Source organism: Nyctereutes procyonoides, unplaced genomic scaffold, assembly GCF_905146905.1.
Source record: "Nyctereutes procyonoides isolate TBG_1078 unplaced genomic scaffold, NYPRO_anot_genome, whole genome shotgun sequence".
NCBI classification, from domain to species: Eukaryota; Metazoa; Chordata; class Mammalia; order Carnivora; family Canidae; genus Nyctereutes; species Nyctereutes procyonoides.
This window is the reverse complement of record NW_026575120.1, coordinates 22,031,215-22,054,650: the sequence shown is the minus strand read 5'-3', so window position 1 is coordinate 22,054,650 and position 23,436 is coordinate 22,031,215. Positions and strand designations below refer to the sequence as shown.

General features: G+C 35.7%; 1 protein-coding gene across 8 annotated transcripts in view; it reads right to left on the bottom strand.

Moving 5' to 3' along the window:
• The window catches only part of LMBR1 (limb development membrane protein 1), a 151,273-nt gene that overhangs the window by 8,599 nt on the left and 119,238 nt on the right, over positions 1-23,436 (bottom strand). For 5 of the 8 annotated variants that reach the window (XM_055334955.1, XM_055334954.1, XM_055334953.1 and 2 more), the window contains 4 exons: positions 21,895-21,968; positions 21,576-21,666; positions 20,247-20,313; positions 2,289-2,450 (listed from right to left, as the gene is read on the bottom strand). In XM_055334955.1, the coding sequence (XP_055190930.1) occupies positions 2,289-2,450; positions 20,247-20,313; positions 21,576-21,666; positions 21,895-21,968 (394 nt within the window). Of the gene's footprint in view, positions 1-2,288; positions 2,451-18,213; positions 18,319-19,109; positions 19,166-20,246; positions 20,314-21,575; positions 21,667-21,894; positions 21,969-23,436 lie in introns of those variants that run through there. The other 3 variants (XM_055334958.1, XM_055334957.1, XM_055334956.1) reach the window with 2 other exon arrangements.

Sequence of the window (23,436 nt, the reverse complement as noted above, 5' to 3'; positions counted from 1 at the left end):
AACACAATAAACAGTTCAAGTCCCAGGAATGGCCAAACCACTGCATGACAACAGGAACCCACAGCTGGTGGGTGTGGGAAAGCATATTTAAACCGGGCCTGCTGGAGAAGGAGGTAGGTGGAGAGAGAAACCAGCTGAGTAATCAGTGCCCCAAGTGAAAAGGAATCCCCTTTGAGGACAGACTTTCCATTATTACTTCTAAAACTTGGGTACAAAAAAAACAAACAAACAAACAAACAAAACTTGGGTACAGCACAGGCTACACATCTTTAAGAAAAACTACAATGTGTCTCTCTGCAGAAACAGTCACTTCCACCACCATCTATATACCAGATACTCTATAAGATAGGTACTGTCATTATCAATGGACATAGCAGCAGAAGAAAAAAGCCTACAAAAAAAGGAGGGAGGGATAATAAAATTTTATAATCAAATTATGATTCCCAGTGAAATCAGATTTAAGATCTCAGACTATTCACACATTATTACATAGACTTAATGAGGATCTTTCTGTACTTAAAATGCATTTCTTCCTTAAAGCATTCCCAAGAGTAACAGAAAACATTTTGGACAAAAAAACAAATCCATCTATTAGTTTTACACAACTCTTGATAATTCTACTGCCTGTTATGGTCAAAGAGCCAACACAACATACATGACTTCACTTTAATGATATCTCACTGCATTAATGAAGACTTCCTCAGAAAGATGATACCTAGAATACTTAACTCAAAACTAAATTTACTGCAATTTGTCTACAAGCATCTCATGTTAGTGACAGCTAAGTGGGAATTGATCTGACATTCTGGCTAACTAGTTTCACTGATGCTACTATGGGCTTAAAAATGAACCTCTAGGGACACCTTGGTGGCTCAGTGGTTGAGTGTCTGTCTGCCTTTGGCTCAGGTCATGACCCTGGGGTCCCAGGATCAAGTCCCACATTGGGCTCCTGTGAGGAGCCTGCTTCTCTCTCTGCCTTGTCTTTGCCTCTCTGTGTGTTTCTCTCATGAACAAATAAATAAAATTTTTAAAAAATGAAGTTCTAACTTTAGACATTTCGCTGAGAGAACTGTTGATTCCCACTTCACCTTACAAATTTTAACCTGGCCAACATTAGGAAACATAAGCACGAAAATTCATACATTATCCGGTGCTTCAGCTGAAATGAGATGTCATTTTCACTTCAAGGCACTACTGTACCAGCCACCCCTTCACAGGATGAATGTAATAAAATATGTAGGAATAAATACTTTGAATTATTTTTCCCTTTCCAAAGGTCATCCCTTCAGTCACAGGGGTTGGAAGAACTTGGTGGGGTGAGAAGCTTTATTGTTGTTCAGAAGTTTGAAGTTATGTGGATCTTAATGAACCAATCACTATGTAGCCTTTTGCAACAGCTAAAAGCCACAATGGAATACAGTGTATAAGCATTCAATGTCAAGCCAGGTAAATGACCTAATGTTAGGATTTTCTACAATAAATCATTACCTTTCCCTTCTGTTATTAGAAAATTACACACTCCAAACCCAAGAGGGTTTATATAGCAAGATAGTTTATACTTCCCTGGTATTCCTACAATATAAAATAAAACTTATACAAATATAAAGTAAAATAAAAACATATAAAAATGTTTAGTGCTAATGTTGAAGTAAGAATGGAAAAACTCATTCATAAGTAACATTTATACACTTTCTAGCTTAGCCAAACCTAAGAGTTTTTTAATATGGTCATAATGTATGTGACTTATGGAATACATAATAATGAATACCATCTCTCCTATTAATGACAAGAATACTAATATTTTTATCCTGAGTTATCTGGCTTACTGAAGAGCATTATAGGTCAGCCCAATACTTGTAAAATCTAAGCCTCAAAAGTAATCTGTAACTAAGAAATTGTAAGAGGTATCATTACCAAAAAATAAGTCTCTTGGCCATTAGCCTCACCTCACTCCACACCATCATCCTAACAATAAAAGAGCTCATTTTATTGAGCTCTTCTGATGTGCCATGACTCTCTGCTCAGGCCCTTACAAGAAATATTCCAGTTAATATTCACAACAGTCTTCAAGAGAAGAAGATATTGTCATCATTTTACAGATAAGGAAGCTGAGGCTTAATGAGGTGATTTCACACAAGAGCATAACCAGTAGTAATGGGTCAGAAATGGCACCTCTATGGTTTCACACAGTAGGAAAAATGAACAGATGAAGATTTAAAATTAATTCAAATGACAAAATTAGAAATTAGCAGAAAGAGAGAAAAAATACCCATAAACCTCAGGATTACCTAGGGCCTTGAAAAGTTCTTCTCGTACAGCAGAGGTGAATTTTCTGACCAGACACAATGTGGTCACAATAGCAAAAAGCAAATTGTAGGATAATACAATATAGAAATTTCCCAGCCAATTAAACCTTCCAAAGTCTCCAAGTAGATCAAATCTAGTGATTCCTGTTAAAAATAAATAAAATAACCCTTAATAAAATCAGGTACAATATATTTAAATGTTACAAAATAAAGTACAAATCAGATCAAATTCCATGGACTTTCTCATTTCTGTTAGTGGGAATCCTAGTTAGAATATGTAATTGTTATCTTAAGGAACCTCAGCCAGCCCTAACCTACTTTCTCTGTGTGTCACAGTCTCTTGGAAGTGATGAGGCTGGAGTGAATGTCCCTTGTCACTCACTATACTTACCCTGACAAGAAATCCACTGTGCGGCTCATGGGGAGAAAGGGCACAGTATGCTCAACTCAAATATGAAGAGTCAGATGGAATCTGACGGAGAAGACAGTGGACAAACCTTCAGACCTCCCACTCCCCACTGCTTGGCCACTCCCTCCATGCAGGTCCCAGGTCAAACATCACTTTCTTGGAGAGGGCAACTGTTTCCTCTACATGAAAGAGCTGGACCCTCCATGGCCAACTATCCTAATTACATTTCTTTGTAACACATACTACTTGAAATATTTCTTTTCCTTTCTGGTTTATTTACTGCCTACCTTCCCTACTAGTATACTACTACTAAGTTCTATGAGAAAAAGGACTTTGTTTCACTTTTATAATCCCAGTGCCCAGGGCAATGCTTATATATACATAATAGTTACCACATAAACGAATAAACAACTAGGGTGATTCCTTTCTGGGTTGGCAAGCTGGGGAGTGGGAATAAAAACATTATTAATCTGAACCGGATACTACAGGCTTGTGGAGTAAAATGGCAAACCTAGAGAGGCAGTTATTTTATATATATTTTGAAGTTACATAAATTCACCTACATACATTTTAAAAAGCAAGTCTTTTTACTCAAAAAATAATTCAGTCATCCTATTCAGTAATTATGTGCCCTAGACCAAATACTTATTGAAAAGAATACGTGAATGCTAGGATTTTTCTGACCACTGTAAATAATTAAGTAAACAACATTTAGGTAGTCAGTCCAGCGACAGATGATGGGACTGCTGGAAGAGGTACTTGGGGCCATACAAAATTTTAACCACAAAGGACTGTATAAACAAAAACCAGTATCTTTATTTTAGGAGTGGTCTAAGGATTTCAAGAGTAACAAAACTCCACTTCATATCAGCTGACTTTTAAACTTAGCTCTCATCCCCACCCAAAGCAATCCATAACCTGTTATAGAGACAGATTCCACAAAAGCAGTGCATAGAGACAACAGAAAGACCTTCATATCCAAAAGTATCACAAAAATAGGTTTCAAGAAGTAGTTCTTCTATGGCCACATTTACACAGGGCCAATGTATTTGAACTTGAGAGACAATAATCTATCTACCATAATATTTTAAAGAGAAGATTAATAAAAACATACAATAAAATATCTTTTTAAAGAAAGTAAAGGGACCCAGACTCCACACAGAATATGCCACATAGACTACACCCTGAACCTGGCTGAGGTACCACACTGGGACAATGGTGCCATGCACTGAGCACAGTGACAATGGAAGGTAAGTTATGAACAACGGGAAGTACTTTCACTAGGACTATCTTGGTGGATTCAACTTGATATCCTGAGAGTCAGGGCCAAGACCTAATATGAAACCCCAGACAGAGAGCAGTCTCTTCAGTATATGTGTGGCCCTAAAGACATCTCAGGTTGACCTCACAGACAGAAATCCAGGAGGATGTTGCTATAGTGCACCAAAGAGTACCAGACAAAATACTAGATTACAGGGACTAGTTACAAAGATGCTGGTGTCTCTAATTTAATTTAATCTTTTAAATATCTAACTGATATCATCTGACTAAAAGATCACTCTGGACAACACATGCAGTTCTTCAATTCTTAAAACCTTCTGTAAGACTGAACAGCAAGAACTTGGAAACAATCACTTCCTTCAACTTCTGTCTGAGAGGTTTATGTCACAGCAATTATTAAACTTTAAAATGTACTTTGTTAGAAGCACCAACACTTAAAACATAACAATACTTGAAATTTTAATTTAACACTTATTGTACAAATTTATTATTCTTCAACATCTCTATTTCTGGAGAAAGATATAAAACGGTATTAAAACAGCATATTTTAAAATAATTACTAACTAAAAAAACCTCAATTATCAAATATTGATATTTAACTCTTCTAGTCAAATACTGAAATGCTCACTCCTATTCAGAAGTCATTTCCTTAAAAGATGAGTAAAATACACACCAGGTAAAAAGCCTAGTTAGTTAAGCAATGGCTAAGCATAAGCCATATTATCTGGACTATCTGGGAATAAAATACATTAAGATGCAGTTGAAAATGTTTTATGCATAATTCCTTGAATAAAGATCTTTTTCTAGTCATACCTATATAAGAACCAAAGTACAAAACCTCATTTCAGGAAAGAGCTGGTTACTCCACCTCCAATATGAATCACGAGAATTTTCCTTCATTAGCCCACCTGATCAGACTCTGATTTCTAGCAAGCATACTCCTGTTCTTTACTAGCAAGAAGCGAGAGAGAGTTTATAAAGGTGGACACACTTAAGGATCATTAAAGTAACTTTATCAAAAAATCATATATACTGGCATCTCACACAAATGGCTGACATGATATGATACGGCTTTAATGTAAGACTGCCAAAAAGAACACACATATCTTGTCATAAAAGATAAATGTATAAGTTAAATGTTCTCTGACAAAACACTGAGATTGGGGGATCTGGGTGGCTCAGTTGGTTAAGTGTCTGACTCTTGATTTTGTCTCTGGTCATAATCTCAGGGTCATTGCTTAAAGCAAAAAATAAAAACAATGTATTATAGGGTTTATAACATGGGTGCAAATAAAATGTATGATAACAAAAGCAGGAAGACTGGGAGGGAAGAAATGGAAGTATGCTGTGGGAAGGCTCTTCTACTAAGTGCTATGATTTTACAGTAATGGCTAGTAGGTCAACAAAAGAGATAAAATGGAATCTTTTTAATGAATTTTTAATGCATTTTTATCCAGAAAAATGAAGGTAACGAGGAAAAAGGGACCAAAGAAGAGATGGAAAGAAAAAGATCATAAAGAGCAAGACTGTAGATTCAAACATAATAATATCAATAATTACATTTGAAGTAAATGGTCTAAACATCCAAATTCAAGAATGAAGATTAATAGATTGAATTAAAAAACAAGACCCAACTCTACATTATCTGTAAAAAAAACAACTATTTAAATATAAAGACACAAATATATTGAAAGTGTAAGAATGGAAAAAAGTATACTATGTAACCATAATAAAAAAATTGCTGACATGGCTCTTCAATGTCACACAAAGTAGATCTTATAGCAAAGAAAACTACCAGGGATAAAGAATGTCACCATCATCATCATAATTATAAAGGGGTCAATTCATCAAGAGAACATAATAGCCCTAAATATTTATGCATCTAATAACAGAACTTCAAAATACATGAAGCAAAAACAGAAATGTAAGAAGAAATAAACCAATCCACATTTTTAGTAGATTTCAAAACCCTTCTTTCAATAAATTATAAAACAGTTAGAAAATCAGTAAGGATACAAAGAACTTCAGTAATATTATCAGCTAATTTGATCTGACATTCATAGAACATTCTACCCACCAATACAATACACCTTTTCAAGCACATAGAGAAGATCCATGAGGACAGACCATGTTATAGGCCATAAAGCAAGTCTCAATAAATTCAAAATGATTCAAGTCATATAAAATATATTTCCTCACTACATGGAATTAAATTAGAAATCATTAACAGACAGATCTCTCTGGAAAATCCTCAAATATGTGGAAACTAAGTAATAGGCTTCTAAATAATCCATGGTCAAGAGATGAAAAAAAAAAAGGAAAGTCAGAAAGGATATTGAGCTGAATGAAAATGGAAACACTACAGATCAAAATTCAGAGGGGTGCAGCCAAAGCAGTACTTAGAAACTCATAGTGCTAAGTGCCAGTGTTAAAAAATAAAGAAGATCTCAAATCAGGGAACTCAGCTTCAATTTTAAGAAAACAGAAAAATAAGAAAAAAATAAACCCCAAAATAAGCAGAAGAAAGTAAATAAGAGAGAATCAATGAAAGGAAAATATAGAAAAATAAATGAAACTAAAAACTAGTCCTTGGAGAAGATCAGTAAAAATCAATAAACCTCTTGGGGCTCCTGATTCTTGATTTCAGCTCAGGTCATGATCTCAGGGTTGTGGGATCGAGACCTACAAGGGGCTCCAAGCTCAGCAGGAAGTCTGCTTGAGATGTGCTCTCTCTCTTTCCCTCTACCCTTCCCCTAACTCGAACATCTGTGCACTCTCTCTCTAATATTTTTTTTAAATCACTCTAGCAACACTATTAAAGAAAAAAAAAGACACAAATTACCAATATTAGCTATGAGTAGGTAAATAACACCGCAGTACACTGATATATCAATCTATACTAGAGGGATAATAAAGGAACTTTATGCCAAAATACTTGATAACATAGATAAAATAAACAAATTCCTTAAAATACATTAACAAACTCACTCAAGAAGAAATTAAAAAGCTGAGTAGTCCTCTATCTATAAAAGAAATAGAATTTGCTGTTAAAACCATTCCACAAAGTAAATTCCAGGCCCAAATGGCTTCTTCACTGGTGAACTATATCAAACATTGACAGAGAAAATACCCCAATTCTATAAAAACTCATTGTCTTAAAAAAAAAAAACTCATTGTCTTGGTTCCTTTAGGGTTGCTATAACAAAATGTCCTAGACTGAGTGGCTTACAAACAACAGACATTTATCTCTCACAGTTAGTTCTGCAGGCTACAAATCCAAGATCAAGGCTCCAAAAGACTTGGTGTCTGGGGAGGGTCCACTTCCTGGTTCACAGACAGCTATCTTTTCACTGTAACCTCACAGGGCAGAAAGGGCAAAAGAACTCTCTGGGGCCTCTTTCATAAGGGCACTGATCCCACTCATGAAGGTGGAGCTTCATGACCTATCACCTCCCACAGGCCCCATCCTAATATCATCACACTAGGGATTAAGTTTCTACATACGAATTTTGGAGGGACACAAACATTTAGTGGATAGTATTTACCCAGCAAATTGAAGAGGAGGAAATACTTCTGGATACTTTCAATCAAGATAACATTACTTACATAATCAAAACCAGAAAAAAGTTATTAACAAGAAAAGAGAACAACAAATCTATGCACTCATAAATACCAATACAAAAATCCTAAGTAAAATTTTATCAAATTAAACCCAACAAAAAAAAGGGGGGGGGGATACTATGTCATGACCAAGTGGGATATATCCCAGGAATGCCAAGATTGGTTTAACATTCAAGAATCACTCAGTGTAATTCAGCACATTAACGGTTTAAAAAAGAAAGCCATGTGATTATCTCACCAGATGCAGAAAAAGCATTTAACAAAATCCTACATCCGATAAAAATTCCAGCAAAAGAGAAAAAAGGATTGAGGATGCCTCCTCAACCTGGTGAGAGGCATCTACCAAAATAAACAAGCAAAGGAATACTACCGCTTTTATCAGTTATCACTAAAGAACAGAATGCTTTCTTGCTATGGTGAGAAGTCAAGTTTGTCTGCTCCCACTACTTCTATTCAACATTGTGCTCAAAGCTCCAGGTACTGCAAGAGACAATAGACAAGAAAAATAAAGCATCCATTTTGGAAAGGATGAAATAAAACTAACTTTATTCACAGACATTATCATCATCAACAAAAATTCAACAAAATCTACAAAACACTATCACTAATAAGTGAGTTTAGCAAGGTTGCAGAATAAAAGATAAATATATACAAATCACTTGTATCTCTATATCTCTATGTACCAGCCATTAACATTCTTAAATAAGAAATTAAATTTTTAGGGATGCCTGGGTGGCTCAGCAGTTAAGCATCTGCCTTTGGCTCAGGGCATGGTTCTGGAGTCCTGGGATCGAGTCCTGCATTGGGCTCCCTGCGTGGAGCCTGATTTTCCCTCTGCCTATGTCTCTGCCTCTCTCTGTGTGTCTCTCACGAATAAACAGATAAAATCTTTAAAAAAAAAAAAAAGAAATTAAATTTTTAAAAAATATCATTACAATAGCATCAAATGTGCAAGACCTAAACAAAAAATGCATACGATGCAGAGACAAATTAAAGAACTAAATAAGTATACAGTATTCAGGGACTAAAAGACTCAATATTGTAAAGATGTTAATCCTCTCCAGTTTGTTCTACAGATTCAACACAATCCAAAACCCTCATAGACATTTGTGTAGAAAATGACAAGCATTCTACATAGAAAACCCAAAAGCCTCCACCCCAAGATTGCTAGAACTCATACAGCAATTTGGTAGCGTGGCAGGATACAAAATCAATGCCCAGAAATCAATGGCATTCCTATACACTAATAATGAGACTGAAGAAAGAGAAATTAAGGAGTCAATCCCATTTACAATTGCACCCAAAAGCATAAGATACCTAGGAATAAACCTAACCAAAGAGGTAAAGGATCTATACCCTCAAAACTATAGAAGACTTCTGAAAGAAATTGAGGAAGACACAAAGAGATGGAAAAATATTCCATGCTCATGGATTGGCAGAATTAATATTGTGAAAATGTCAATGTTACCCAGGGCAATTTACGCGTTTAATGCAATCCCTATCAAAATACCATGGACTTTCTTCAGAGAGTTAGAACAAATTATTTTAAGATTTGTGTGGAATCAGAAAAGACCCCGAATAGCCAGGGGAATTTTAAAAAAGAAAACCATAGCTGGGGGCATCACAATGCCAGATTTCAGGTTGTACTACAAAGCTGTGGTCATCAAGACAGTGTGGTACTGGCACAAAAACAGACACATAGATCAATGGAACAGAATAGAGAACCCAGAAGTGGACCCTGAACTTTATGGTCAACTAATATTCGATAAAGGAGGAAAGACTATCCACTGGAAGAAAGACAGTCTCTTCAATAAATGGTGCTGGGAAAATTGGACATCCACATGCAGAAGAATGAAACTAGACCACTCTCTTGCACCATACACAAAGATAAACTCAAAATGGATGAAAGATCTAAATGTGAGACAAGATTCCATCAAAATCCTAGAGGAGAACACAGGCAACACCCTTTTTGAACTTGGCCACAGTAACTTCTTGCAAGATACATCCACGAAAGCAAAAGAAACAAAAGCAAAAATGAACTATTGGGACTTCATCAAGATAAGAAGCTTTTGCACAGCAAAGGATACAGTCAACAAAACTAAAAGACAACCTACAGAATGGGAGAAGATATTTGCAAATAACATATCAGATAAAGGGCTAGTTTCCAAAATCTATAAAGAACTTATTAAACTCAACACCAAAGAAACAAACAATCCAATCATGAAATGGGCAAAAGACATGAAGAGAAATCTCACAGAGGAAGACATGGACATGGCCAACATGCACATGAGAAAATGCTCTGCATCACTTGCCATCAGGGAAATACAAATCAAAACCACAATGAGATACCACCTCACACCAGTGAGAATGGGGAAAATTAACAAGGCAGGAAACAACAAATGTTGGAGAGGATGCGGAGAAAAGGGAACCCTCTTACACTGTTGGTGGGAATGTGAACTGGTGCAGCCACTCTGGAAAACTGTGTGGAGGTTCCTCAAAGAATTAAAAATAGACCTGCCCTACGACCCAGCAATTGCACTGTTAGGGATTTACCCCAAAGATTCAGAGGCAATGAAACGCCGGGACACCTGCACCCCGATGTTTCTAGCAGCCATGTCCACAATAGCCAAACTGTGGAAGGAGCCTCGGTGTCCATCGAAAGATGAATGGATAAAGAAGATGTGGTTTATGTATACAATGGAATATTCCTCAGCCATTAGAAACGACAAATACCCACCATTTGCTTCAATGTGGATGGAACTGGAGGGTATTATGCTGAGTGAAGTAAGTCAATCGGAGAAGGACAAACAGTGTATGTTCTCATTCATTTGGGGAATATGAATAATAGTGAAAGGGAATATAAGGGAAGGGAGAAGAAATGTGTGGGAAATATCAGAAAGGGAGACAGAACATAAAGACTTCTAACTCTGGGAAATGAACTAGGGGTGGTGGAGGGGGAGGAGGGCGGGGGGTGGGGGTGAATGGGTGACGGGCACTGAGGGGGACACTTGACGGGATGAGCACTGGGTGTTATTCTGTATGTTGGTAAATTGAACACCAATAAAAATTAATTTATTAAAAAAAAAGAAAATGACAAGCTAATTTAAAAAGCCACAGGGAATGCAAAGAACTTAGAATAACTAAAACCACTCTAAAAAAGAATATATTTCACTGCCTGATCTCAAATCTTACAATCTATAGCAATCCAGACAGTATGGTATTGATGTAAAGACAAATAGCAATGGAACAAAATAGAGTCCAGAAATAAACTCACACCCATGCATACATGGACAGCTGATTTTCCATGAAGTTTTCAAGGCCATTCAGTAGAAAAATGAATAGACTTTTCATGCAGTGGTGCTAGAATAACTGGTTACCCATATGCAAAAAAAAAATCTCAATTCATACCTCATACTATAAACAGAAATTAACTCAAAATGGGTCTAAGGACAGACCTAAGATCTAAGGACAGGACCTAAAAGTATAAAACTTCTAGAAGAAAATATAGGAGATAATCTTAGTGACTTGGGGTTAGGGAAAAATATACCAAAGCATAATCCAAAAAGAAACTTGGTAAATCTGACTTCATCAAAATTAAGGATGTCTGTCCTTTGAAAGATATTGTTAAAAGAATAAAAAGACAAGCCATCAAATGGGAAAAATATTTGCAAATCATGTACCTTGATAAGGAACTTTTATCTAAAAAAAAAAAAGAGGAACTTTTATCTAGAATATGTAAACAGCACCCAGCACTCAAGAATGAGAAAATAATCCCAATTTTTGGCTAAAATAAGCCGAAGATCTGAATAGATACTTCACCAAAGATATACAGACAACAAGTGACACTTTAGTCATCTGTGAAATGCAAGGTAAGTCCACAAAAACATACCACTATACACCTATTAAAATGCCAAACATTCACTGATGGACTCTACCAGTGTTAGTGAAGATGGAGAGGAACCAGGATTGCCATGACTTGTGCTGAGAATGCAAAATGGATAAGTACTTTGGGACAGTTTGGCAGTTTCTTAAAAATGAAGCATGCACCAAACTTTCCATTTCTAGTTATTACCCAAGAGAAACAAAAGCATATGCCCATACAGAGACCTGGATGTGAATGTTCACAGTAACTTTACTTAAAATAGCCAAAAATCATGAACAATTCAAAAGTCCTTCAGTGGGTGATAGGATAAACAAATTGTGGTCCATACATAAAATGAAACACTACTCAACAATGAAAAATGAACTATTGACAAGTGCAGCAACCTGGGTGAATCTTAAAATATGCCGGTGAAAAAAAGCCAGACAAAAAACAGTACATATTGCATGATTTCATTTATGTAAAATTCCAGGAATGTGAACTAATCTATAGTTATAAAAAGCAGGTCAGTTGTTGCCTGGGGATATAGGGTGGGGGTGTGATACAGTGGGAGAGGTGTGAAAGAGGAATTACACACGGCTGAAAAGAAACATTTTGAGGTGACATATATGTTCACTATCTTGATTATGGTGATGGTATCACAGGTGTACAAATATGTCAAAACTTGTAAAAAAAAAAAACCCAAACTTGTCAACTATACACTTTAAATATGTACAGCTTATGGTATGTCAATTATACCTCAGTAAAGCTGTTAAAATACATTTATTAGGCTTCAGGCTAAAAACACCCCATAGCATGCATGCCTATATTAGTTTATGGCTGTGGCAATTAGATTTAATTAGAAATTCTGTATTTCTATATTTGTTCTTATAAGTTAAATTTTTACAGTATTTTTCAGTTCCTATCATATTCCTAACACTATACAGGTAGCATAGGAGCTACAGAGTAAGTATATAAGATATTTATTCCCTTCATGGAACTGACAGTCTCCTAAGAGACTTTCAAAATATATTTCATATATATTTCCAGCACAACTAAATGTCTTTGTACAGTTAAGTAAAATGGGAAATGAAGCATGAATTCCCTGTGTGTCTGCCCTGTGCAGACCACCTCTTTCCTCACAGTTTTATGGAGGGAAGAGAGAAGTAAGCATTTAGAACACAATATGCCCAGTGACGAGACAGGTATGTGGAGCATTAGGAAGGGTGATTTGAGAGCATACAGGAGGGATGGCTGAAGGGTGGAGACTCAGGGGGAGCTTTCTCTGTGGAGTTAATGGGTGAGCCAAGTCGCCAGTGACATGTCAGGTGTGCCAGGGAGTGGATGGTGAACAAAATCATTCTTGTCAGATGAAGTCCCATGTTCTAAGGCATGTAAAGTACTTTGTTCTCGCTCAGCACACCCAAAGACCACCACTATTATTGACAGGTTCAGAATGAGTAAGGCTTGGATTGGCAAGAAACGAAGCTGGACATACAAGGAGGGGTTAGGTTTAAAGGACCTCCTATGCCACCTTAGGGAGACAGAATCTTATTCTAATGGCAAAAGTCTTTGAAACACAGAGAGTTGGGGAGAGACAGGATCATACTTTCATTGTAAGAGAAGGGGGGGAGTGCTAAACTAGCCATTAAATCATGAGTAGACTTTGCATGGAGAGGAGGCTGGAGTGTGCTCCTGGTTAGGATTCTATCTATACTATAAAGGCCCCTACTGTCTGCTCCCCCTTCCTTTATAATAAACAGAGAACATTCAAAGGCTGACTCACGATCATTAAAAATAGGTAGACCTCAGGATTAGTTAGATTACCACATCAAGGAAACATAAGAGAGAGCAAATATTTACTGTCTACTGTTCTACTGTGTAAGGGTCTTTAAAAAAATAAGTTTATTAAGATGAAATTCACATATCATAAAATTAATGATTTTAAAGTAAACAATCCAGTGCACTGAGTACATTCACAATGTTGTATAAATCTATCTAGTTCCAAAACATTTTCATCACCACAAAGTGAAACCCCATACCCATTAAGCAGTTTCTCTCCATCACCCCTCCTCCCAGTCCCTGGCAACCACTAACTTTCTTTCTCTGTCAAGTTTTCTACTCAGGACATTTCATATAAATGGAATATTACAACGTGTGGCTTTTTGTGCCTAATTTTACTTAGGATCATGTTTTCAAGGTTTATCTATATTGCACCAGAATACCACTCTTTTTTTCCTTTTTTTATTTAATTGTAGTAAAACACAACACAGAATTTACCATCTGAACCATTTTAATGATGTTAAGTACATTCATGCTCTTATACAACTAACTTCTAGAACTTTCTTCTTACAAAACTGAAACTGTACCCATTTCCCTCTCCCCGCCCCAGACCCTGGTGACCACCATTACCCCCTCCTGTCTCTATGATTTAGATGACTCTAGGGACCTCATGTAAGTGGAATCACACAGTATTTGTTTTTTCATGACTGGCTATTTTTACTCAGACATCATTTCTTTTAATGGTTGAATAATATTCCACTGCATGTACTGGACCACAATCTGCCTGTGCATTTTTATCTGTCAATGAATTCTTGGGTTGTTTCTACCTTTGGGTTGTTATAAGGGTCTTTAAAAAATAAAATAAAATACTAGGGTCAAACAAGCTTAAAACATAGAAAGACAACCAGGATGGAAGCAAGACACTTGATTTCCTATTCCAAAACCACAGTCCACACTCAACATGGGGCACCCAGTGACACCACAAATATTTATTAACTAGATGCTGAAAGGAATAAAAAGATGCATAAAATATGGTCTTGTCCTTTAAGGGATGTATAGTTTCTTGAGAAAGCCAATAGATGCAGATAAGTGTAACACAAGGTGGAATGCATAAAAATCTGAGAGCTTCTTGTGTGACTAGCCTGTGACCTGGCCTTAGAGGACAAGGAGGAACGGGACAGGCAGACAGATACAAGGACAGGACTGTGGGAGCAATGGGAACGAAAACTCAGAGAGAAGTGTATTTGCAAATATCAAACCAATTTTAAATCTTTTTTTTTTAATTTATTTATGATAGCTACAGAGAGAGAGAGAGAGGCAGAGACACAGGCAGAGGGAGAAGCAGGCTCCATGCACCGGGAGCCCGATGTGGGATTCGATCCCGGGTCTCCAGGATCGCGCCCTGGGCCAAAGGCAGGTGCCAAACTGCTGCGCCACCCAGGGATCCCTATCAAACCAATTTTAGTCACAACTATTTACATGCTACAAATTCATTTTGTCCTAATACGAAGGCAACTTAATTAGTAGTTCAGATGAACTAGAGTATGTGAATTTTAATAAACTAAAGCCAGTGAAAGAGAATGCACTATCCAAGAAGCATCTAAGTGCTCACTTTCAAACAGGTGATCATTTAAGCCTTCTAAATTGGACAGGGACAGTCTGCTCTCTTCCGGAAGAAAACATCCAGAGATGGAGCCTCCATGGTGTCCCTCTATAATACTTCCTCACTTAGAAAGTATTTCTTCAGTTCACTTGCTTTGGTTTCACTTCTTTATTCTCTTCAAAGAAAAGAACACATGGTTAAGAATCTACTTCATGAACATTCCCTAACAATGAAGTATTAAAATAAAATCATATATTCAGCTCTCTGCTTGGATGTTTACAGGAGTCTGGCTCTTTTCATTTTTTTTCTAAGGGAAATAAGAAGCAGCAGCAAATGTGAGAAATGTTAATAAGATGAAACTGAGTATCACCATTAGGTGTCAGCATGAAGAACTAGAAGCATCTAATGTAACTCTCAGGTTTCTGCTTTGGCCTATTAGAAAGTGGCTGAGGGGAAATAGGAGAAAGGGAGGAAGGAACAGAGAGAGAGACACACTCAAGTGTGGATCCTGCTGTAGAAATGGCCAGTGTGGGCTGGCACCCAAATGGAGTACAGAGTTAGGATTATTTGTTATTTGCTCAAGGGTAAGTTCTGGGTGGGAGGTTTGGGTTTGGGGACAAGTGTATGGGTATGGCTGAGAGCACAAAAGAGATAGCTGAGGAATGGCCAAAAAGAGAAGAAAGAAATAGGGAAATGAGGACCAGAAATAAAGAAAGAAGTGATATGGGAAGTGGGATTATAAACAGCAAATGCTATGGAGATAAGACAACAGAATCCACAAGATCGAATAATTAAGAGGTCACTGGTGATCCGAACAGAATGAGATAATTGTTTAGGGTCTGAAATTCATTTTCAGATAACTGAGTTCCAATAGAGGAAATGATTTCAACTCCTACTGGATGACACACTGAGGTCAGGAGTCAATGGAAGGAATAAGAGTGATGACCAGAGTCAGCATCCAGGTAACCCCCAGGTGAGGATTTCACATTTCCTGCAGAGGTACCACGTATGTCTACATATGCATGGAAGAAGACCTGAAGACCTGGACACTATGCAGAGGGACCTGGGAGTAAAACTGGTGGTCACAAAGAATTGTAGCCTGATCTCTAATTTTAGTATTCTTTATAATTTAGAATCTATTCACGTCTATACTTATATAATTAATTAAAATTAATTTTAAAATATAATCTCTTACAAATAAGGAGATAATATATTCACTGGTCTCAGAACTGACTGTGCAGGTGTGCTATGAAGTATTCTCAGCCAGGCTAGAGGCCTTTCTTCTTAGTACAAAGTAGACCCTTATTATAGCTTACTAACTGGTTTTAATGGCAACATTTTAAAGATTACATCTTAATCCTCTTTCTAACTAAATTATCCTAAGTATAATTATTTTCATATAAAAATATTTTATAACAAACTAAAATTTAAAATATTCGAATGTACGTCAACAGACAGTTAAATTATTTAGGTAAGTATGGCCAACATGACTATGTTCCCTGAAACAAGAGTAGCATCAGAAGAATATAAGATACTGGGAATAAGAGCATTTAGGGACTGGGCATTAGTCTTTTAACTCTTTTAGGTATCTGACACAGAATACATTATCTTTATTATCACAAACTAGATATATAAAATTTACTCTTCAGATATAAGAATAATACTAATCAACCAAAAATCAATTAGTGCCATTCTCTCTGCAACATAACTGGATATAAGTAAGTTATATACAAATTTTTGCTGACAATTTTTCAAGAGGGAATTTAAGATTATTTTTACATCAAAGTCATAGTTAGGAATACATATTACGATGCATAATCCTATTTTGCACTTCTCATTTCTAACTATCATTTACTTTTGTTTTACACCGAGAATTGGAAAGAAACGGCCCAAGGTAAAAATTAACAGTGTATGTATGAAACCCCCAAAAAAGACCTCTCCAAGGTGAACCAATTTTTAAACAGATTCCCTTCATCTCCTGCAAGATTAGGGACTAGATGGGACCCAGATGAGAAATACTAAAAAAAAATTCAAGGTGATTCAAAGGGGTAAATATTCTTGTTTTAATATTACAAGCACATTTTCTTTTAAAAGTCTGCATTTGGGTTTTGTATAGTTTTACAAGTTACAGAAAGAGCTTCAGGATAACAGAATAACTATAAAAATTATTTATTTAAGACTTTACTTATTTATTTGACAGAGGGAGCAAGTGGGAGCACAAACAGGGGGAGCAGCAGAGGGAGAGGGAGAAGCAGACTCCCTGCTGCGGCAGGGGGAGTTGCACAGATAAGCATTTGGCATTGCACAGATAACAGAGTAAGGAGGAGCTCAATCCCAAGACCCTGGGATCATGACCTGAGCTGAAAGCAGACACTAAATCGACTGAGCCACCCAGGCTCAGCCACCCAGGCTTATTCCTTCCAAATTATTATAAAAATAATTTTAAAATAGAAATTAGTAACAGTACTACAACGTCTGTTGGTTGCATTTGGGAAAAAATTTCCCGGTTAAAGGAGATGGAAAGTAACAATTTGAAAAAATGTTGATCTCTCAGTAGTTTCTTGATTAAGCATAGTCAAGAGCATGTCAGCAATCCTACAAAATCTGTTCTTACAGAATTCATTTCTGCCTTTAAAATATTTTATTGCAGAAAAGTTTGGCCATATGCAGAGAGTTCCTCAGGCTTGGTCTGGTTTCATGTTCACCTTGTTCGCCAGCCACCTCCTCTAGTCAGGGTCAAACCAAACAGTAAACTGTTTACTGCACATATGGACATCAGATCCCCCAAAATGATTCTTCAAACCTCAAGTATAAATAGGCAGCAAAACAGTGTTTTGGAAATCACATGCGTGGACACTGACATTACTGCCTTAATGAGTTCGAATAAGAAATGTTATACTCAGATTCCTTGTGTTTCCTACTGACAACAAAAACATCATTTATATTAATTACATTTAACTGAAAACATGCTGAAAATCTTCCTCATAACTTAATTCCCAGTTGTCAAGTGATATGCTTATAAAATTTACTCTGTGGCAATTTTCCAATTAGTATAAAGCTTTCTGTATTCAAATATAAGAAGCTGATCAAAGGAATTCTTTAATGACTGTCCTCTCACACTAAGCACTGAAGTCTAAAGCTAGAGTTTAATGATGCATCATCTGGTCCACCAGCACCACCAGCTAGCAAATTAAAAAACCAAAAACCAAAAAACTCATAGAACACTTTCATTTTTGAAGCAAAAATATCACCATATTAATTATTTTATACAGGATTCAATGTATTTTCAATTTACAATCAAAGTAAAAACTATCACTGATAAATTGTTGAAATACAAGAAAAGCTGCTCATATAGAGGTAATGCTGGGTTTTCCTTGCTATTTCATTTCTTATTGCACTGTAAGTGATGGGGTGCTACTGGTGCAATTCCCAGGAGCAGATGAAGGGTCAGGCTTTCCTTGGGAGAGACAACGAGAAAGAGTGAAAACTTTCACAGCTTGGAATCTGGTTGTGAAACGCATCCTCTATTCTAGGCTTATGAGCTTTTCAGCTGGTAAATCAAAACCCTGTTATACACCAGGATAACATTCATGACAATTCTCCACATTTTATCTTCTTAAAAATCAAAGGCTCAGTCCTAAAGGGTTAATAGAGGAATTACAAAGTAACTCTCTAGTTTGCATTTCCCATAATACTAAAATAAAGCTGCTTCTTTTAGTCCAGAAATTTGCTTTTTTAATACTGTGAAAAGCCTCCATGAATCTGTTTAACGTATTTACTTCTTTTCATCTATTCAGTGCCACTGGGCATAACCTGTAATGCAGTGCGTGTTGATATTTTGCAAAGCGCCACATGACTCACTGTACCCTAATGCGCTCCATTAATCCTGTTTGGACAGCTGGGTCCAGGCGTTTGTTAGCTGCATTCTAATTGTCCCATCTTTCTTTTTCTTCTTTTTAGTTATCTCTATGGCAAACTACTCAGGAATTTAATTTGTTGATCTTCAAAAAGCAAATTTTGCCATTAATTTGCTTTCTTTGTATGAAAAGTATTCCCAGCATGCAATTTTCTTCCATAAAATCAGTATATATCACTATTAACAATTAATCTTAAATAACAGATCACAGTACATGAGTTTTATAAATGACTAAATGGTAGCGTGGCTATAATATCACAGAAATTATTGTTGGACTGTCATAATACAAACGATACCACTTTAGATATAAATGAAGTTACTAACGTGCATACTTTTGGCATTTTCGAGATTAGCACACCATAAGCAGATGTCAAAACAATAACAAGTCCTATAAAGCAAACACAAAAGAAGACCACTAAGTAAATAAGCTTTGTATTAGTCTGTGGAATAATGGTCCCCTTACATTTATACTTAGATTTCACTTCTTACTAAAACATGAAATTCTCGGTAAGCATTGCGCAGATAACCGTAAATCCTCTATTTCCCTCTTGCAGCCAGCCTCCCCGCTGGCCAGGAGTCTTGAATCAACAACGGAGGCAAAAGAAGAGATAAACAAAAGCAACTCAAAGAGACTAGTAATTTTTGTTATGAGCAAGTTGCTGAGGTTGAATGATAGATTCTTCTAATCATTTGTGAACACTCTTAAGTGGAAACCTACGTCCAGAAAACCAAACAGAACTAACTGCCTAACGGAAACTTTTGTCTGAAATAATATTTAGCCAAGAAGCGAAATCACAGCCTGCAACATGCTTTATAAAAGATAAAAGTCCAAATGAAGATTTGTTCAACTATTTCAGTGACAAAGTAGAAATGTATTACTTTTAAAGATGATCAAAGTTCCTGTAAATTGAAAAATTAAGAGAACTATATAAATGACAGGCAAGTAAAAAATTAAACAACTAAAGGATTGTCCTTGAAATCAGCACATGCTCGCAAAGACCTCACTGTTTCAAGTCTATTTCATGGACACAAAGCAGCTTAAAATGTTTTATACATATTCAGTTTTTAAACTACATACTAAATTATATATATATATTTTTTTAATTTTCATATAAGAAAAATTAGTTTAATACTTTCTAGACCTTAAACATTTTTTTAATACCACAGTTGTCTCACCAGAGAACTCAAAAGCTTAACCAATCAGTGGGAAAATCTGTCCATTGTTTGGAGAAAGAACATTTTTAAGTATTTAAAAATAAATAGCCTTAATTTGATAAAAGTACTTGTTTTGGTATGGCTCTCTATATAAAAGACATACAGAAGTTATAAAACAATATGCAAGGAAATATTATATTTCAAAGGCTGTTTTTTTTAAAAAGTTCAGAAACTAAAAGTTAAGGCAGAAGTTTAGGAAAGAAATGTTAACAAGGTATGGGCTTTTAAAATGGACATTTCTCTGGTAAACTTACCCAGTGTTCTTGACATTACAGGCAGTGCAGAGCTCAAGACCAAGATGGACACACAATTCCCAATGATCTGTGTAGAGATCAGAAAGAATATTGGGCAGTCAGAGAAAAGGATGATAAATGCAATCAATCTATTCACATTCTGGGAACTTACTGTACATTCTACTTACCTGGTACTATTGTCCTGTACTTTGCTAGCTTCTTAATGATATTACTCAATATAGAATTTAAAGAGAACAAGAAATTTTTTTATAAATATTTGAAGTTACATCTATAAAGTTCTTGAAGATATTTACAGTAGCTGGCATAAAGTTACAGAACACTTAAGTTACACCACAAACAATACATTTTACTTTATTAATTGAGGGTGCCAACTTTAAAAAGGTTTGCCTGTCAAGTAAAATAGAATGAATACATTTAATACTTCTGACTATATTTTTAAAGCCACACTACTGCTCAAGATATATAATACTACATCTAATACATTCAACTATTAGAAGATATAATACCAAAAAGGTGAAATCTAAAACCCCTAAATTCTAATAATTCATTTCCAATGTGTCCTATGCTTAATCTTTTATATTAAATAAAACAAGTTGAAAATACTGTTTAATGCTGATGATCACTTAAACTAAATGCTAAGTATCTTAAGAAGTCATAGCATTTTAAAGATAGGTAAATAAAATATATAAAATGACTTTTTCCTTTTAAGATAGGCTGAAAATATGTGATATATAATTTAAAAAAAGAAAAGAAAGCAGCTCTTATTACTTATTCTTCATGGTCAGCCTGTGGGAATATTTTAAAAAGAAGCAGTCACTATATAAGGTAACAGTCTTTGTTATTCCAAAGCCAATGACACATTGTAGGAAGTCAAATTAGCCTCAAACTACAAAATGTTTCTGAATAGAACTCTTCCTTCTTGCTTTAATTATTCAAATTTGAAATACTTTGTCCCTACTACTTGTAACAGCTAAGTTCTTCAGATTTCAAACAAGCTTCCTGAAGTACAGTTTGCACAATCAAAGTTACTCATTAGCAATACGTTTTCTTTAGAGGAGAAAGAGTCCTTTCAGTAGCCTTCTGTAGCTAGTTAACAAGCTCTGCAGTTCTATGCATTTACAAGTGAATGGATGTCATCCAAATTAAACAGAGCAGCACATCCTTTTCCCACTCATTCAGCATTTTGAAAATCTTTCAGTTTGTGTTTATGCAATTTACAAACAAATACCTATCAGCACAAATGAACCATTCAGGGCGATTACAAAATAAAACAGTTCATTTGCCTTGGAATGCAAAAGAGAAGCATAGCCACCTAACTCTTTACCTTACCTTTGTCATAGTTGTGTCATCCTTCTTGGGAATAAAGTTTCCAAAAAATCGGAGGCTATAGAAACCAACAACAGAGGACACCATAAGATAGCTGTGAGAATCAAGGAAAAACTCTCCAAAGAATGTGAGTTTCCTTAAGTCCTCACTAGTCTCCAGAAACTCTTAAGATCCAAAGGAAAAACAAAACAAAAAGCCACTTGGCGTGATTGAGAAACACTGACTTGTTTTTCTCTTCTAGGCAAGTGTCCTAGTAAATTACCACTGTCCCAGAAAACTAAACAGAAAATTTGTTGACAATGTTTAGTTAAAGAAAGGATACAAAATCAAAATGATTTCAAGTGCAGCTCCCACAAAACCAAAAGCAGAAAGAGAAGCATTTCCTATTCCAGGACCCTGGGGGGAAAAAAATCACTTTTCAGAATTCAATGACACTATAATAATTGCTTTCCCATTCTGTTTCATAAATATAGGAATTGGGAATGTTTAATACCCCGGAATAACATCTAGATTTTCAAATGACAGTAAAACATGACATTAGACCTAGTTCACCAACTAATGCAAGCATGTGTTAACAATTTTAACAAGCTCAAAACATCTCTGATCTACCTCAAATGTAATTTACTTATCAAAATGAACCCTCCCAATAACATATACAAAAATTATATAATTAAACTATATCAGAGTAGGCTAAGCATAGAAAGAAAGTGAATGTGCATATCCCATTTCTACAGTTAAAAGTTTTCTTTCCCCAAATCTTCCTTGGGAATTCAGAGGTTTTTAAAAGACATAACTTAATTAAGACAGATTTTTTTTTAATGTAACACTACACATTTTTCCTAAACATTGTATGTATTCTCAAAACCTATTTTTATCTAGAACTTAAAAAACCAAAAAACCTAGTATTTATTAATGAGACAAGACAGGCAAAAACATTTCTAGTAGGAAGAATATTTTCAAAGCCTGCCAATTAAAGAAGTATTCAAATATCAACTACTATTCTATCAGCTTTAATTATATCGAACAAAAATACCAGGAAAATTAAGACTCTATAGTCAGGCCAATAAAAAAATAAGCCTATAATTAATATCATACATATTATATATACATTCTAATTTTGACATAAAAAAGTAAGAATACCCATGGAAATTTCATATATATATATATATATATATATACATATACACACATATATATAAACAAAGGCAAAGAATTATCAACTTTTCATCAATCTTTTGACATAGAAATGAATAATGCTAATAGAAAGCTTATTGGCTGGGGGAAAAACATTTTGGAAATATTCCCTGTCTCAAGAGAAGTCCTCCAGGCAGGATTAGGATGATTTGATTTATTTACACAATCACGCATGGACTCTACCAGGTAAAAGTCCTTCTCTATGATACACTAAGAGGATGGTACAAAAATGTACCAATAGGGACTTACCCAGTGTGTGCAATGTATAAAAGAGGGTTACAAAAAGCATAGAAACCAACACAATAGATGACTTCCTGCTCTATCAATGAATTTGGGTCTAAACAGAAGATAAAGACCAGGTTGCAGATGGAGTACTGTTGAGTGTTGTTTGCTTGAGGAGTTAGGCACCTGGAACACGTTGGTAGGCTAGACACTGGGCAGTAACAGAGGGCACAAGGTCCAGCAAAAGTTAGAAGAGGGCAGAATCTAACTAGAGAATATGGCTGGAAAAAAAAATTAGCTGTGAGAGATACAGTATCTCCGCCTTGGACTGAAAGGAAGAAATTTAGGTTGATGCTGGCTTTTTCCTAGGAGAAGAAAGTTATATATTATCTGGTTCAGAGAGAGAAGTGGCACCAAAAAGTCTGGAAGAATTCGGAAGTCTTTTCTA